The sequence below is a fragment of the Bubalus kerabau genome, chromosome X (genome assembly GCF_029407905.1).
Source record: "Bubalus kerabau isolate K-KA32 ecotype Philippines breed swamp buffalo chromosome X, PCC_UOA_SB_1v2, whole genome shotgun sequence".
In the NCBI taxonomy this organism is placed as follows: Eukaryota; Metazoa; Chordata; class Mammalia; order Artiodactyla; family Bovidae; genus Bubalus; species Bubalus kerabau.
Genome location: NC_073647.1, coordinates 5,734,616 through 5,753,299, shown reverse-complemented (window position 1 = coordinate 5,753,299; position 18,684 = coordinate 5,734,616). Strand labels below are relative to the sequence as shown.

Here is an 18,684-nt window from a genome sequence, read left to right as displayed (position 1 = left end):
AACTTATCAAGTTCAAATCATATTAATTCCTAAGTTATCACACCCTAAAACTTGACAGAGATCATTAGGATATGCCAATACCTTTGGAAAACCCAGACACTGTATTCCGAAGATAAAAGCCTAAAAAAAGAAGCCCATCTTTGTTTTATGTCAACATTAAAACTGAGTACTAGGATCAATACAGCTGGTAATTTAAAAGCTTATTTAACTCTACAGCCCTGGAAGCAATCTTTATACTCATCAATACACACCCATTTTATGGATCATGTTCCTTCTTATCTGTATCAAAACTCATACTGAACAATGAGCTGTGGGTTGCAAAAGAGGATTTACTTTCACACTTGTCTGTAAGTCTTTGTCCACAAATTAAACAAAAACAAACACAAATGCTATCTGTCTCTGTTCTTGCCTTCATTCAATCAGTTCTTCTCGTGGTGTCTTGAGTGCACTGTGTAAACCCAGATCTGACTGCTATACCGCCACTCACTAACCATCACGCAGTGTTTCTCCAGTGGTAATTCACCTCACAACCGCTTGGAGAGCTTCTTACACACCCATACTCCTGCCAAACAAAGGTTCTGATTTGGCAGGTCCGAGGTGGCCTCTTGGCCTCTGTTTCTATAAGAAGAAGGACAGGTGATTCTGCTGCAGCCATTCATCAAGAAACTCTTCAAAGACTCTTATTCTCTAGAGGGTGAAACCTTAGCATCTTTAACATGGTGCACAAGGCCCTTCTAATGGATGCCCTTTTTAAAGAGTGCCCTGTTCCCTCCCTTCCACTCCAATCCCATGTCACTATCACCATCATTTCTTGCCTGAACTGCTACAACCGTGTGTTAACTCCAGAGTCTTAACTGCTTTCATCACTCTCTGCTCCAGTCTCCTCCCCAAGCTGGAACAAGAGTGAAATTTCAAAATTGCAAATGCATTCATTCTGCTCCCCTGCTCTAAACCCTTCAGTGGCTCCTCACCACCTAAGGGATGGTTTCTCCAGCTGGTTCAGGTGGCATGGCAGCTGGAAGTCGTGGTATTCTTTCTAGAATGCCAGGAAATAATTGATATATTCCATGGCACCATATGAAATCAAACACTTTTCAAAAGAACACTTCTGCTAGCAGAAAATACATCTACATAATGTGAGTGAGATACAAAATCATAGCCACAAGCACAGATGTCCATGAAAAAAGAAATAAACTGTTGAATTAAGCATGATCAGTCCTGGGACTGTCTATTTAATATTCTTTTGCTACATGTTCATTCATTCTGTTGCCTGCTCACAGATAAGAAGGAGCATCTGTCAAAGACTGAAGAAAACTTTATGGTTAAAAAAAGTTAAAATAGAAAAGTTTCTACCCATTAATTGATTTTTTTCACTGTGAGCATCCGTCTCACTTGGCTCCAGAATGGAGCAGGTGTTGGCCCTAGAGAGCACAGCTTGAGACTCCGGACGCTGGGGCATAAAGGCTGAGCTCTTTGGCATGACCAACATGCCCCTTCAAGCTCTGATGCCAGCTTCTCTCAGCCTCATTTACAACTGCTGTCCTCTCCTCTACCATTCCCTCTGGCCAAGAGTTGGAATTCCCTAAATGTTCTTGCCTTTTTTTTTCTGTGATTTTATACATGATGTTCTGCTACTGTTCACCCCACCCCTTGATGGCTAGATAAGCTACTACTCTTTCTTCAGGATTCAATCCAAATGGGTCTTTTTTTTTTTTTTTTTGGCCATGCTGCGTGGCTTGTGTGATCTTAGTTCTCCCAGCAGACCAGGGAGTGAACCCACACCTCTTGCAGTGGAAGTGTGGAGCCCTAACCACTGGACCACCAGGAAAGTTCCCAAATGGGTCTTTGAGTTGCCTTCCCTCACCTCTCTGGGTGTCTACCTTCCCAAGATCTTGCCCCTGTCTGATTAGATCGCTTATCCCATTACTGGTTGTTTGTGGAGCTGGCAACTGGCCAGGGGGCTACCTCAGGTCACAACAGGGGTTCTTGTCATCCATTTTTCTTGAGTCCTCCGGCACTGAGCACAGTGGCTGATGTGCAGTGGAGGCTTAGGTCATATTCGTGGAATGAAGAGTAAAATTTCAAAGGAAGCAAAGTTTATCTTTAGAAACTTCCAGCTGCCTACAGGGGTTCCCTCTCCATCTTTTATGGCACTCCTTTTCCAACCTAGGCACTGTCTTCTCATGTTGCCCACTGGAGTAATCCACCAGGATCTGCCATTAGTATGACAGCCCAGGCTTCAGAATTTTCCCTCAATATCCTGCCAAACTTTACTCACTCCTGTGTCCCATCCATGGCTAGATTTCAGATAAACCAGTGGTTCTCAAACTTTAGCATAAATGAGAATTCCTTGGAGGACTTGTTCAAACACAGGTTACTGGGTCTCAGTGCTCAAGGTTGATTTGGTAGGTCTGTCTAGGCTGGGGCCTGAGAGTTTGCATTTCTAACTTCCCAGGTGACACAGAGACTGTTAGACAAAGATCACCTTTTGAGAACTACTGGAATAAACTGATGTCAAACCAGAGGCAGGAGGTAATGATGCACAAAGGAATCCTTATTTCCTCTTGACTTAGCCCCTTCACTGAGTTTCTGATTCTATCAGCATTGTCCTATTTGGTTAATCTCAGGTCATTTTCCCTCTGCTTCACCTTGTCCTCTTTCTCCAACTTTCTGATTTTATTTTTCAGATGATTATCGGCGTCTCCACTTTAGAGCAACGTGACTCTCCTTTCTTCTTCCGCAAAGCCAGTTTCAGGACAAAGCCCTTTCCTGAGCTCTTAGTTCCATTTCACTGCCCTCTTCTCCCTCTCTCCCCACATCCCTGACCCCTTCCCCCATCCAGTCTGAGCACCCACTTCCCCAGCCATCAGGGTGACCTTTCTAAAGCTTGGCTTTAATTAGGGCCCCCTCCTATCTAGCAGGGATGGCCATTTCCCCTCCCTGGGGAGTCCGGTTCCACAAACAACATTAGCAAGTTAATGACAGTCACCTGCTGGCCTGCGGAAGTTGCTGCTTGCTCCAGCTTCCTTAAGGACAGTGGAAACACTGAAAACACCACATTTACATGCTTCCGTTTATCCATTCACTCAACAAACATTGATTGAGCACCTGCCAGATAACTCTGCAGGGCCCAGGGGACCCTGCGAGGATACATTGAACATGAAGACAGGTTCATGGGTCCTGAGGGTCCACAGAGACCTCAACAGGGACAGACATGCAAGGAAGTGACTGACCACTAGTGAGCCCTCCTGCCTCAGCCCTTTGTGTCCGCCCTGTGTCTGGGCTAGTGACCCAGGACCAAAGACTGGGAGATAGAACCCAGCGAATTTCCAAAGTTCTTTGTTCTCCTTCCCTTCCCCCCACTTCTTCGTTGAAATAAGGATGGTAATCCATAGCATTCAGTTATGGGCCCCCTGCATGGAGTCAGGCAAGGAATGTAAAGCCCAGAATGTAGTAAGCTAGAGCGTCTCTACACATACACACACCTACACTGACCCTCACATTGACATGCGCAGACTGACAGACACACACACAGCACTGGCATGCACACCTTTTCATACATACCAATACACAGCAAAAGTACACACTGACACACACATCGACACAGACGCACTCACTGAAACACACACACGGTAGCAGATAAAAAAACCAGTAAATACATGCCTGTACACACACACACATTGACACACCTTGACACACAGACACGGCGGATGCACACTGACAGACAAATGCACACCTACTCACACATCAACACCCACCGCACCCCGCGGAAACCCGGAAGCCTGAGGTGCTTGCAGCCGCAGGTGGCAGGTTTTTGAGAGACCAAAGGGTTGAGGGAGACTTGAGTTACACACTTGGTTCCAGTCTGCGAGGGCCATTGTTTTGGAGGCGGAGGCTTCCGCGAGGTTGGGAGGGTTCCTAGGGACAGGAGGGCAGGGGCGGGGGGGTGGGGGCATATGGGCGGGGCACCAAGGTTTCGGCGCTTCTGTAGCCCCTGCGCCGGGTGGAAATGCCTTGAGCTCTGGTGGGAGAGGACCGCTTAGGCGGGAGCGGGGTGATGTTGGAAGTGGGCAGGCAGGGTTCCCAGGGAGCCCCGCAGTCGGCCAGTCCAGCTCCGCCGGGCACTCCGCTTGCTCGCCGACGCTGCGGGTATCAGCTCTCAGCTCTGCTTTCCAAATGTACAGCTCGGCTCCCGCCACCCACCAAACCGCAGATCCAGGTCAGAGTTATTGACCTCCAGCCTCTCCACGCCCCAGACTTTGCAGTGCAGACCTGTCTGCGGGCCAGACACCGGGTCTGCGAGCCGCCAGCCCCCACTGCTCCCCGCCCCCATCCGGTCCCGGCCCAGCCTTATGACGGTTCCGCAAATACCAGCCTGGTCCTGCACGTGTCGGCCACCCGAATCCAGGACCTGGCGCCTCGCCCAGGCCCTGCCCCAGCGCCCTGGCGGGCCTCGGAGACGATAGTCGCCCCGGTTCTCTGCCACCACCATCTGCCCTTCCGGCCAGCGCTGTCCGTCCACAGAGCTTCCTAGTTCTGTTCCCTGATTGTGCCAGGCTCTTCTCTTTCGGCCCCTCCTGGGTCTCCCGCACAATGGGCACCTCCAGAGCCTTGCTTTTCTGTCCCTACAGAGCCACCTCCGGATTGTGTCTCTTCCTTCTCCTGTACCCGCCCCAGTCCAAACCCTCTGTCCGCCGGTTCAGGAAGTGCTTAATTGGGCGCTTGGTGGATGCCAGGCCCCGAAGTAGGCTCTGGGGATGCATTTTGCGGAGTCGTTGTTCTCAACGTTCACACGCACGTGAAGAGCTTCCGGAGACCGTGTGACACGCACTGTCCCGGCAGGTGGAATCAAGGGCCATAGGAGCGCCTCCTATAGCCACCCCAGTTTCTCTGCCTGCCCTTTTCCCCACGCGTGGGCCTCCGGGTCGGGTCCCTTCTCCCTCTCAGTGCTTCCCGTTTTTCTTTTTTCCTCCCTCCTTCCTCTCCACCTCAGGCGCTCCCGCCTTGGGCCAGCTCCCACGCCGCATCCCGGACCCCTCTCTGGCCGGGCTTCCCTCCAGGGATCTGTCTCCCCCCGCGGTCCCGGGTTCCACTCGAGGATCCGAGTCCCTCTCAGAGACCAGGGCGCCTGCCCTTTTAAGGAGTGGAGTGGATGATCCCGCCCGCTCCGGCCTCGGACACGCCAGGGATCTAGCAAGGTCCACGGCCAGGAGAAGCATTGCGGGGCGTCAGGCCGAAGAGAGGGAGAAGTGCTGAGGGGAAGGGAGGGGACCCGCGGCGACGGAGGGCCGAGAGGAAAAGGAAAGCAGGCGGGCAGAGCCTCTGCCTTCGGAGGGTTTCCCTCTGCTCACTGCGGCCGCCTAGCCTCGGGTTGACCCAAGGTTAAGGGGAAATCAGGGAGCGGGACAGAGCCGCTGGAGGCTGCTCCGCGTCCCTCGGCGAAATTCCGCTCCACGGAGCTGGGATTTCAGCCCCCGGCCCCTCCTCTGAGAGTTGCCAGCGGTCCAGGCTCTACAGGGGGGTAAGTCGTCCGAGCCTCCGCTCACAAGCCGATCGCCTAGGGCTCGGTGGGGAGAGGAGGCGCGGGACCCAACGGTGGTGAGCTCGGAAATGACAGCCCACAGCACCCGAGGCGTGGAAACCCCAGGGCAGAAGGGGCGTTCCGTGTCAGGACCCCTGGCCTTGGACACCGCATGTCACATCTCAGTTGCGGGGCCCGCAGTGCGGCTTCCCCCAACCGCCCCCTTTCTAAGCTCTGCTGGGAAGCGGCACCTGCCACAGCTCTCTCCCTCCGGGTCCCCCACCGGCCTCAGCAGCCCTCCAGGGCCGGGGTGGGGGAGGTGTGGTGGAGCAGCGAGACTCCAGCAGCGGCCGCTCCCCTCCAAGCACCCTGAGATTTCGGTGGGCAGAAAAATGGGGTCCGGGATGCAGGGAGGAGGAAGAGAAGGCCCGCAGGGGTCAGCCGCCGAGCGGTGCGCGCCGGGGGGTAGGGGCGGGGGCTCCCTTCCAGCCTCAGGGGTCTGGGGACTCAGGGATGTAAGGCGAGAGCAGGGGGGTGTGACAATTCAGCAGAGGTCGGGACGTACCACAGAGCCCAGTGGCGGGGGGGCGGGCAAAGGACTGGGTCACCGAGGGGAGCCCCCGCCTCCCTTCGCACAGGCCTACAACTGAGGTTGCAGGAAGAGCTGGAACCTTGCTCGCAGGAGAGGGAAGCGGCGCGTTAAATCCACCCCCACGCCGCACCCCACTTCCGAGGGGGTGGGCGATAGAGGAGAGGTCGGGGTTGGAGCAGCAGCGAAGGGGCCCCTCCCTTGCACCTCCCCCCGCCGGACTTGGTTGCGCCCAAAGTGTAACACTTTCTCTTTGTCGGAGGAGCTCCGCTGTTTCCTGTGCTCTAGCTCCCGTTGCGGCGGCGCCGGTGGCAGCCCTGGCGGACGCAGGAACGATGGCAGCGACCGATATAGCTCGCCAGGTGGTGAGTGCGGGGCTTGGGTGCCAGCCTCGGGGCCGGGGGCCTCGGAAGAGCCGAGGAGACCTGGCCGCCGTCACCACCGCCGCAAGGAGGGGCAGTGGGCACCATCCAGGAGACCAGGCGCGGCAGGACTTCTGCTCCTAGGGTCAGCGACTCAGTCCCCCAGCCTTCCGTCCCCGAGAACCGTGGTGGCGGGCGGGTGGGGGAGGCGGGGGGACTGGTCCAGGCTGCAGGCCGGCGGCTGAACTTGCATTGCCCAAGAGCTGCAGCCGGCGCCGCCGCCGCCCTCGCTGCAGCTGCGGCCCCGCCGCTGGGGCGTTGCCGAATGAATGGCCGCAGGAGCCGCCGGGCCCTTTGGGTCCCCGGCACCCTGGCCTCGCTCCCTCGGGGGGCCGGGCCGCGCCCCAGCGCCCCGCCACGCGCCGGGACCCGGGCTTCCTCAGCCAGAGGGGCGTGGGGCTGGGGTGAGCCTGGGGCAGGAGGCGGTGAGTGGTGAGGGGGGCGGGGAGGTGACTGGCTGGGGTAGGGTTTTTCCATATGCATTACATATGTGACTGCGTGTGTGTGTGTGTGTGTGTGTGTGTGTGTGTGTGTGTATCACTGTGCGTGTGAGTGCGTGCGCGCGCACTCGTGCCTCCCCGGGCGGACCACGCCGGTGTCCAGCTTGTCTGTGACCCTTGATGCGTCCGCTTGTTTCTGGGAGTGTACTCAGCTCCCTGGTGCGTGTCCCTGGGTCCGGACGCTTCTCTCCCCGTCTGCTTGTGCTGTGTGCCTCTGGGTCTCATTTGTGCGTCTGTGTGGGCTGCAGTCCGCTGGCCTGTAGGTGCTGGCTGGCTGCGTATTTTGGCGCGTTTCTGACACCTGACCCGGGTTTTGCGGGACCCTGGGGGTGGGGGGATCTGTCTCCGGTGCGAGTTCGGGTGTGACTGGGCTTGTGTGCCAAAACCTGTGGCGCTGCCTTCTTGTCATGGGACTCAGGAAAATAAGTGTGACGCTTGCAAAAGCGATGCCGTCTCTCTCTTTTTGTTGGCAGCCGACTCTGGAAAAAAAAATCTTCGTTTAACGAACTGAAGTTTTCTAGCCTGGGATGTGCAGAGAAATTATACTGAAGTGACCTGAGGCTCCATGGTTTTTTTTTTAGACCAGAAGTTTCGTTGCAAAGGGAGGGGAATGTTTCCACTTGAGGGAACAACCTGGCCTTTCTATTCCTCCCTGAGTGTTTGGGATTTCTAAGAAGCCCACAGTTACCAGTACCCTGAAGTGAGGAAGGAGACTGAAGTAGAGCTAGGTCAGATCCCATGACAGTAAATATCCCTACTACTTGATGAAAATTTCTGAAACACACACACACACAGAGTCATACTTATTTAGGGAAATAGTCCATGCAATGCAATTCTAGTGCAAAAATATATATATAGCCTCTAGGTATTTGGTGTAATTGAAATTGATTTGTTTTCAAAATCTGAATCCAGAATCTGGTAGTATTTTTTCTACAGGATACGGCTAAGTTTATTCCACCATCTTGTTCTTGTTGGGAAGGGCAAGGTGATTTCTTTGGATCCTCCCCTACTGCCTTGCAAGACCCCAGCCTGGAGTTCTTTAGGCATTCAGGGTGTGGAAGGACTAGGAGTCCTTGGGAGACCATGCTCTGTAATAATGGCGTTTGAGTGAATTCTTTTCTCCCCAAGATTGGCACTCTAATATGTATTGCATTAGTGTTTTGAGGGCTCCCTCAGTGCCTTTATGCTCCTCTATTTTAGTGATGGCATGCCTTAAGGAGAAGATTTAGTCCCCTAGATTACACTTGCTCCATCCTTAGTGACCAAGAAGGACGCTAATGATTTTTCTTGTCCGCTAATGAATTTGCACTCACCTGCCCATACTCTCTCACCAGTTCTTCTAGCCTGAATCAGGGTTGCAGGGCAGATGTAGCAAAGGGGAACCTTCCAGAAGGTTGTGTTTCACCTGGGGCTACCCAGAGATCCCCTTTGTTCTAAAAATGGAGGGGGTTGTTTAGGGCCACTTGGATTGCTCTGCTTGGTTCCAGTTTGCTCTGGGTGGCCTTGCCCTACTCTACAACGAAGAACAAAATTGTATGCCAGATCCTGAAGCTGAAAGAGCAGCCAGAGCCCTTGAGACCTTGTTATCGTGATAAATGGGTTGCTGGGAAAACTGACGTCATTCTCCAGGCCCCCCTCCTCCCCCAGTCAGTGAAGCTCTTGTTTCTGTGTCATTTGTCTCTCTGCTTGCCTTTGTGTCTGTAAGAAGTTGTAATTCACCAGGGGAAGATGCAATTAACTTGGGAGACCTTGGACTTCTGGTTGCTGATTGTTTCTTTCAGCAAAGGCATATTCGGGGTTTGGGAAAAGAAGACTAGAGTATAAACCTAAGTGTGCCTAGCCTAGGAGTTCTTTTTAATGAGCTCTGAGATACAGTGCCATGCAAGTAGTGCTCTGGTGTGTGTGAGGGATGGGCTGGTCTCTCCAGAGTCAGTTGAGGGTCACTCTGGCTTGTAAGATAACATCATTAGTGACAAAAACAGACCTTAGAGTTCCTGGGTAGGACCCTTATTTGTGCACACATGCAACTTAATAGCTCAGCTTTTGTGTCCATAACACAACCCCACCCTATTTGAATGAACACCGTAAAGATTCTTTGTGACAAAACTGTTTGTTTATCGTGTCCACAGGGTTTATTTGATTGACTAATAAGTGTCCAGCACTATGGCTAGCCCTGGTCAAGGATACTAAAAAAAGTAATAGACGTACTTCCTGGCTTTTACACTTATTCTAGTCTAGTTGGAGAGACTAATTGTGTACATGGGGAAATAATTAGAGAACTACAGAAGATTCTTGGGATGTTCCCATCTCCAGCCCCTACCTGTGATGTGGCTTGGGCTACTATTAATATATACTCTAATGGGACTTCCCTGTGGTCCAGTGGGTAACACTTCATCTTCTGATGCAGGGGATGTGGGTTTGACCCCTGGTTGGGGAGCTAAGATCCCGCCTGCCTCTCAGCCAAAAAACCAAAACATAAAAAAGAAAAACCCAGAAGCAATATTGTAACAAAGTCAGTAAAGACTTTAAGAAAACGGTTTACATAAAAAACCCTTAAAAATATATGTTTATATATGGTCTAGTGGTTTTCCGTACTTTCTTCAATTTAAGTCTGAATAAAGTTGGGAAAACCACTAGACTATATACACACAAATATATTTTAAGGGTTTATTTTTATCTTTATGTAGACCATTTTCTTAAAGTCTTTATTGACTTTAGTCCATCTAGTCAAAGCTATGGGTTTTCCACTAGTCATGTATGAATGTGCGAGTTGGACCATAAAGAAAGCCGAGCCCTGAAGAATTGATGCTTTTGAACTGTGGTGTTGGAGAAGACTCTTGAGAGTCCCTTAGACTGCAAGGAGATCCAACCAGTCAATCGTAAAGGAAATCAGTCCTGAATATTCATTGAAAGGACTGATACTGAAGCTGAAACTCCAATATTTTAGCCACCTGATGTGAAGAACTGACACACTGGAAGAGACTGTGATGCTGGGAAAGACTGAAGGCAGGAGAAAGGGATGACAGTGGATGAGATGGTTGGATGGCATCACCAACTTGATGGATATGAGTCTGAGCAAGCTCCAGGAGTTGGTGATGGACAGGGAAGCCTGTCGTGCTGCAGTCCATGGGGTCGCAGAGTCAGACATGACTAAGCAACTAAACCAAACTGGTATTTTTACACACACACACACACACACACTGCGAGGTTCCATGTCTTGTCCAAGGTAACTAGGAAGGCACCAGAGGCCACAGCTGCTGGCTCTTGCACTGAGTTGTTTCTTTCAATGTTGCTTTTTAGGGTCCAGCCTATAAGTGCCGGCCCATAGAAAGTGGGGCTTACTGATTCTGATTTGAACCAATCCCACGATGTGGACAATGATACTTTTCTTCAGTGGCAGCCAGATAATGGTCTTTTTCCCTAAAGAAAGAGCTTGCCGGGCCTAATGCTGCCAGGGTACCACCTACAGGTGGCTGCACTCTGGTCTTGCTATCAAATGACACTTAACCTTGATTCCCATTGCAGTGCCCTGCCTCAGCCATCTCCACCACCTCCAACTAAAAGTCATATTCTACCCCACACGGGGAGAGGAAAACTGTAACATTCACCCATATCTCTGCAAATACAGCATATGCAAGTACAGCACTGAAGAAAACTTGCATGGCCCCAAATAGTAAAATTTCATGAATCTAAGTTGAGGGTCTGTAGATGATCGTGGTACTATTTTCCAACTTTTCTGTGTGCTTGAGACTTTGCAAAGTTAGAAGTTGTAGGGCAATGTGAATGTCCGTCCTCCTCCTCGCAAATGCCACATGGCCCCTACCCTCGGGGAGTTTACAATCTAGTAGTGGAGGCAGGCATGATTAACTATGATTATCCCTGCGGTGAGCTACTGCCTGCTAGGATAATTCATTACAAGGGGACCTGATCCAGCCCTGGCAGGGGTTGGGGGGGCGGTGGTGGTGGGTGACAGGAAAGGCTTGCTGAGGACTTTAACCACCAGAAGGATAGGTGTGAAGATGGGGGAGAACTCACTTCTGCTCCCAGGCTGGGAACATTTAATTTGTTAATTCACATACTTTTATTTTCATTCATTCCTTCTGCATGTGTTTATTGGGCACTGACTGCCAGGCTCTGTGCCAGGTGCTGGGAATATAGTGGTGGGCAAGGCACACACGACAGCCCTCTCAGAGCTTCCAGATGAGAGGCCAGAATAAGCCCTCTTCATATCCTAAAACCCGGAAATGTGAGTGTCAGCAGCACTCTTATTACAAAACTGCATTACAACCGAGCAATTTGTCTGTATAGTATAATGAGATTTTGATCTGCAGTCTTGTGCACAGCATTTACTTTGTAGTCTCTGCTGTAAATTTTCTATTAATTGCTGGCTTTGTTACCCAGCACGGCCCCTCCCTTTGTGTGCTGTAAGGGAGCGAACCCATAGCATTAGCCTGAGCAAAACTAATTAGGAATCTAAGTCCCCTGGGAAAAGGTATTCCAGAACTAAATGGGACTGATTTCTGGACTTTCCTGGGTTTCTGGATTATCAGAGCCGTGGTTTCATATTAGTATGAACAACTGAGGACCGCTTTTCAGTCGCGTGTACATTAAAACCACATTTGAGAAAGAACCAGCGAGAAAAGAAAGAAAAAGAATACCGTGGATGAGTGTAACATGTGTCTTTCAATGATCTCAAAATGCTTCCATCTGTATAATTCCATTTTCCCCAACAGATTCCTGGACGAGTATTATTGTTCTTTTCATTTTATGGGTTCAGGGAGACCAAACGACTTAGTCCAAAGTGTTATTGCTGCTCAGTGGGTGAAGCAATGAACATCTACCAGATGATACAAATTCAGTTTTTAAAAAACCCTGGCCTTGTCATCGTGATTCCAAGAAATAAAAATCCTGACATGTCCCCTCTTCCCGCTTTGTTCACTGCATCTCCCCCTCCCCCCAGCACACTTAACCATAGAGGTCAAGAAAGACTATACTTGGGTGCTTGGGAGATGCTCTGATGTTAAAAAGAGATTCTCAGCTTAAACCCCAGATAGCACAGTCATGGCTATGTGTGGGCTTGCTTTCTTTCTTCTTTCCCATATTGCTTTAAATAAAAATCTTGGAGCCACCAGCCATGTAATGATGGATTATTTTAAGTAACAACTGGAGGGGGGGCGCAGGATGAATTAGAAACACAGACCCTTCCTCCTCGGTTTGGCAGGAGGAGGCTTCTGCTGCTGGGATTTGAAACCGTGGGTTTTCTCTGCTGCCTGCACAGAGGAAGGAGGCCACATGCTTGGGAGGGGGAGAAATAACGTTCGTGCTTCTGCAGTGTCTTCTCATTAGAGGCAGCCATCTGCTGAATTACGCAGCATGCTCACCACTGGCCTCAGAGTCGGGTCATTCCTTCCACTCACATAAAGGGGACTGCGGGAAAGATTTGCGGGCCTTCTTAGGGACAGGACCCAGGGCTCAGGTTTCTCTGGCCAGGGCCTTCTCTGATCCCCGAGGAAAGCGCTGGAGTAGCAGGGGCCGAGCTTGCTTTCACGGCCTTGATGAGGTGTGAGGTCGTGTTCGGTTTCCTTTTGCAGCAGAGGCCCCAGCTCTGAGCACTGGCGCTGAGGCAGGAACTGGGTTTTTTCAGATCCCCTTTAAATGAGACCAGATGGAGGCAGAGGCAAATTCAGGCTCCCCAGAGGACAGTTGGGCATTCATCCAGAGGCCTGTGAGTAAACCTTTTTTTTTTTTCTTCTCTTTTTAACAGATTGGAGATAACAATGGCCAGAACACCTAGGAGACTCTGTTTAAATGGCCTGATTGGAAGCGAAGCTGTCTGGCTTTTGTGGGAAAGTTGACCCACCCTGGGCAGGGGTCACCCCTGGCCTGAGGTGGAGGAGATCTTTTACATAGAATCTGGCCGGTTGGCTTCAGTAGCCCTGGAGCTCTTAGAGGCCAAACTGAGGCTCAGGCCTTAGTCAGAAGAGAGGGAACTGGGAGCTGGAGGTGGGAGAGAAGAGGCAGAAGAGGGGCACCAGCCTTCATGAGCCTGTTCCACCACCCTTCTCCTCCTGACTAGCATCAGCCCCAAGCCCCGTGTCTTGGAATTCTAGCAGCAGAAAGAAATCTCTGTGCCACTTGAGTCAGCCTTTCCATTTGAGAGTGCCTGTCTGCTTGTCAGGGTCCCCTCACCGTTCTCTGCCTCGAAATCACTGTGTGACTGGGGAGACGTCACTTCCTCCCTCCGAGTCTCTGTTTCCCCTTTTGTAAAATGAGCCGGTTGGATGAAGTGCTCTTTAAGGGCGTTTCCAGCTCTAACAGCGTAGGGTTCTTGTCCTAGTCCTCTGGCCTAATTTCTTTCAGGTCCTTGACTGCTTTTGCTTCCAAATGAGATGGCAGAATTTAAGTCCACCTTTTCCCTGCTTTGACTCCTTGAGCTGGGTGGAAAGACTGTTGTAGAGAAAGCAAGCCAGTGGTTTTTAGCTCAGCAGGGATTCTGGAACTGGAATGAAAAGCAACGACCCTTCAGATATTGTCTGTCTATCCGTGTAGGTCTATATAGCTATTGTCTTCCTATAAAGGTACATGACAGCTGAATTTTTGTCTATTGAATCCCCTTTTAAATGCACTAGGAGAGCTAGGTATTTAATAGAATCCTGCTGTGAATCCTTTTACAGGAAGAAAAGCCACTCTGGAGTTGATCCAGTGTATTAAAACCCAGAGTTGGATTTGCCACAATTGGGCCTTCTGTCTCCATGGGGGGGCATGGTTTCCTGTGTGCTTCCCCAGGATCCCCTAAGTTACTCCCCCACTGAAAGGCATTGGGGCCCCCAAGGTGTGATGCTGGCTTTTGCAGGCGTTATGTCTCATCCAAAAGGCCCCCAAATTTCTCTCTTTCAGTTAGGGCATTATTATTACTGTCAGTTTCCTCAGCCCAGCTTAATCAGAGCCAGGGAAATCCTGATTTTCATGTGTTAGGCATACTGGAGTTTTTTGCTTTTGTTTTTATTTTTAACCTCTGGGAACTTATCAGTGCTTTTGTGCTCTTATGGCTGACAATGCAGGTCATGATTATCTCTATCAGTTGTATCCAACTCTTTGCGACCCTATGGACTGTAGCCCACCAGGCTTCTCTGTCCATGGGATTCTCCAAGTAAGAATACTGGAGTGGGTTGCCTTGCCCTCCTCCAGGGAATCTTCCCGACCCAGGGATCGAACCTGCATCTCTTGTCACTTGCTAGAGGTAAGGAACCCACCTGCCATGGACAGAGGAGCTTGGCAGGCCACAGTCCATAGGGTCATGCAGAGTCAGACACGACTGAAGCGACTTGGCATGCACGCACTTGACAACACTGGAGGCAGCAAATAGGGCTAGCATCCACCTGATTGCTTCATCAGCTTATGCGATTTGACTTTGCCTCTTGCTTCACATGAATCTTGTTGTTGTTGTTTTTGGCCTCAACAACTTTGTGCTTTGTGGGTTTTCTCTAGTTGCGGCGAGCAGTTACTCTCTAGCTGTGGTGACTTCTCATTGCGGTGGCTTCTCTTGTTGCAGAGCACAAGAGGATGCTTGGGCTCAGTAGTTGTGGCACACTGGCTTAGTTGCTCCGCAGCATGTGGGATTTTCCCAGAGCAGGGATTGAACTCATGTCCCCTGCACTGGGAGGCAGATACTGAACCACTGGACCACCAGGGAAGTCCCCATTATACTGTATAATAATAAGGCATAACGGGGCTTTCCTGATAGCTCAGCACTGAAGAATCCGCCTGCCAATGCAGGAAACATGGGTTTGATCCTTGGGTTGGGAAGATTCCCTGGAGAAGGAAAAGGCAACCAACACCAGTACTCTTGCCTGGAAGACCCCATGGACAGAGGAGCTTGGCTGGCTACAGTCCATAGGGTCGCAAAGAGTCACACACGACTTAGTGACTAAACAACAACAATATACTATATAATAAACAACAACAACAATATACTATATAATAATGTTTTATATATATATATACATATATATAATGGGGCTTCCCACATGGTGCTAGTTGTAAAGAACCTGTCGGGAAAATCCCCTGGAGGAGGCCATGGCAACCCACTCCTGTATTCTTGCCTGGAGAATCCCCATGGAGAGAGGAACCTGGGGGGCTACAGTCCATAGAGTTGCAGAGTTGGACACAACTGAAACACCTTAGTATGCATGCACCTATGTTATAATAAGGAAAATAATGAGGTTTTATGTATTATTGGTAAAATAAATATTTTATATACAATAAAACAGCCTGAAAGCTGAATACTTAACTGAATTGTCTGATTATCTGTACATAAAGCAACTTTTTCATTGTAACTAAATATTTTGCTAAACAACAACAAAAAAAGATTTTGCTAAACTATCTGAGGCTACTTTCCTGCCTAGGAAAATATCATCATGGATGCTTTTAAAAAAAGAACATTTTAATTCTGATTATAAAATTAAAATGTGCCTACTGTAGAAAGTTTGGAAAACAGAGGAAAGCACCAACTCTTACAGCCCCTCCAACCCCAAAGGACCATTGTCACCATTTTGGTATATATTCTTCCAAGCTTTTAAAAATGCATATATACTTATTTCCCCCATGATTGGGATGATCCTGTATATACAAGGTTTTGTTTTTTTCACCTAATAGTATTTGGTGATCATGTTCCTATGCTATTAAATATTCTTAGAATATGTTTTTTCAGTTCAGTTCAGTCGCTCAGTCGTGTCCAACTCTTTGCGACCCCATGAATCGCAGCACACCAGGCCTCCCTGTCCATCACCAACTCCCAGAGTTCACTCAGACTCACGTCCATCGAGTCGGTGATGCCATCCAGCCATCTCATCCTCTGTTGTCCCCTTCTCCTCCTGCCCCCAATCCCTCCCAGCATCAGAGTCTTTTCCAATGAGTCAACTCTTCACATGAGGTGGCCAAAGTACTGGAGTTTCAGCTTTAGCATCATTCCTTCCAAAGAAATCCCAGGGCTGATCTCCTTCAGAATGGACTGGTTGGATCTCCTTGCAGTCCAAGGGACTCTCAAGAGTCTTCTCCAACACCACAGTTCCAAAGCATCAATTCTTCGGAGCTCAGCTCTCTTCACAGTCCAACTCTCACATCCGTACATGACCACTAGAAAAACCATAGCCTTGACTATGAATATGGTTTTTTACCATACACTTAATAGTCCATCATGCATCACTGAACTATTCATTGAGTTTGAACATCCTGAAGATTTTCAGGGTCTCTCAGAGGTCAATAGTCAGAGCTGAGGATGGATGTAGAGAAAGGGAACGTGTGAGAAATCAGGCCCACCACGAAGTGACACATGAGGCTGCCAGAGAGAATCCGATTTCCGTGTTTCTGTCCTTTCCTAGCATCTCCGTGCCAAGGCCAGAGGAAGAAAGTCAAGGGCAAGCCCGGTTATCAGCCATGAGTTCCAAACTTTTTGTTTTGGTCTTATCCTTCAGAATGACAGCTACTAAGTTGGCCACCCCAGGTTTTTTTTCCACCCCAGTTTGAAATGGAGACAGATGGACCCTCCTTTTCCTATGCCACAAAGGTTGAAGGAGGGGACAGAAATGGCCCATTTGGGTGCTTCGGGACTCTTTATTTTCAGAATCACAGCAAGGGGAAACTGATGCACAGCTGGAACCGCCTTCACTCGTTCTTCATAACGTGATCCTTCGAATATTCAATTAAAACACGAAATTGGCGTGTTCTCAGGGGAGGAGGCGGAAGAGAAAGAGAGCGGTGTTTCTGCCTGTGATATGAAATGTGGTATAACGTATTTCAAAACCGCAGGTGCCTGCAGATGAGGCGAAAACAGGAAATGCAATTGGGGAGGGGAGTGGGGCTCCTGCAATTCTCAGGAGCACACTTTCATTTTTGCCTTCCTTTCAGCTCCTCTCAGACTCTGCATCCTAATTACTCCTGCTGCAAAGCTGAGTGAGAACTGTCTTTTCGTGTGTTAAAGATCTTTTTAAATTACACAGGTAATGTGTGAATACATTCATGCTGTAAAAGAATCAAGCAGCGCAGAAGCGCACTGACTACCCCCCCCCGCCCCCCCCCCCCGAGTAAGCCCCTAGTTCCGGTCCCCTTTCCTGAGGTAGCTTGAGTTCTGGGTTTTTAAGAGGTGTCTTTTTGGTTGCCTTTCTCTGCACTCACATACATGTATGTGTCAATACACACATGTAAGGATTTTTGCATGCATCGACACATGAATACTGTGCTTATTGTTCCACAGCTTCTATTTTTCTACTATAACATGTCTCAGATATTCCCATCAGTACCTATAGACCAACTGCATTCTTTTTTATGTATTGGAGTACGGTTGATTTCTTGACCTTTGGGCCCCCCTCGTGGCTCAGCAGTAAAGAATCCACCTGTGATGCCTGCCAATGCAGGAGATGTGGGTTCAATCCCTGGATAGGGAGGATTCCCTGGAGAAGGAAATGGCAACCCGCTCTGGTATTCTTGCCTGGAGAATTCCACAGACAGGGGAGTCTGGCGGGCTCCGGTCCAGGGGGTATCAAGAGTTGGACAAGACTTAGTGACTAAACCACCACCACCATAATTAATTTACAACGTTGTATTAATTTCAGGTGTACAGCAAGTGACTCCGTTATACATATATCTACTCTTCTAGATTTATTTCTCATATAGGTCATGGCAGAGTATCGAGTGGCGTTCCCTGTGCTATACAGTAGATCCTCATTAGTTACCTATTTTATTAATATATATAGTAGTGTGTATGTCAATCCCAATCTCCCCATTTATCTTTGCCCCTCCTTATTCCCTGGTAACCAAAAGTTTATTTTATAGATCTGTAATTTTATTTCTAGACCTACTGCATGCTTCTTAATGGCTGCAGAATATTCCAGAATGTGCACTTACCATAATTTAGTTAACTATTTTCCCATTGTCGGCTATTTAGGTTTTTTTTCCCCTAGGTTTTCAGCATTATAAATAATACTGTAATGAAGTTCCTTGTATTGTATGTACATGGATCTTTGTATAGGCATGTGAGTTTCTGTAGAGTAGATTCTCCGGGAAGGTTGCAGGGTCATGGGAGATGAGCCATTTAACATTTTGGTGGCTCTATCCTTTCTAGCATCTCAGTTTAAAGCCTCAGACGTGGCACCACCTGATACTCAAGATGGTAAGAGTTTAGTGACAGATGTGCTGGGCCAGGTTGCCAGTTCCATCTCCTCTTGTGCACTTGGTAATCCAGGGACATTCAATGAACTGCAATCAAAGTAATCAGGCCCTCAGTTAATCAGGCCACCTTAAGGAGAAATGGGAGAGATAAACTACCAGAGAGGAAGAGGGGGTGGAGAAACTTCCGGGGGCTGTCATAGGGTCAATGTCCACTCAGCCCAAATCCTGTCCTTTTCACCTCTATGTATTTACCTCTGAACAATGGGGACTGATATTCATAACGGTGACCTTGACATCTTCTAAGATTCATCAAAGCAGGAGTGAATGGTGCTCGCCAGACAGGATTTCCTAAAGCAGGAACTGCATTTACAAATTCATTTTTGAAGCTTTCTCAGCTACAAGGACTGAGACATGCAATTTACTGCTTAAATCTTGGTTAGCAAGAAAGACACATTATTTAGATCCCACGTTCCCTAGTTCCTAGTA

At 49.3% G+C, this 18,684-nt stretch overlaps 1 protein-coding gene and 1 non-coding gene across 6 annotated transcripts in view; one reads left to right on the top strand and one right to left on the bottom strand.

Annotated features, from left to right (window-relative positions):
• Positions 1-264: 264 nt before the first annotated feature.
• Positions 265-391, bottom strand: LOC129640496 (small nucleolar RNA SNORA40). Its single transcript, XR_008708863.1, has one exon. It is a non-coding gene; the product is annotated as a small nucleolar RNA SNORA40 (small nucleolar RNA).
• A 4,819-nt stretch (positions 392-5,210) lies between these two features.
• SEPTIN6 (septin 6) overlaps positions 5,211-18,684 on the top strand; it is a 75,109-nt gene continuing 61,635 nt past the window's right edge. For 4 of the 5 annotated variants that reach the window (XM_055564379.1, XM_055564377.1, XM_055564378.1 and 1 more), the window contains exon 1: positions 6,148-6,475. In XM_055564379.1, the coding sequence (XP_055420354.1) occupies positions 6,446-6,475 (30 nt within the window). In that variant the 5' untranslated portion in view covers positions 6,148-6,445. Of the gene's footprint in view, positions 5,522-6,147; positions 6,476-18,684 lie in introns of those variants that run through there. The other variant, XM_055564376.1, reaches the window with a different exon arrangement.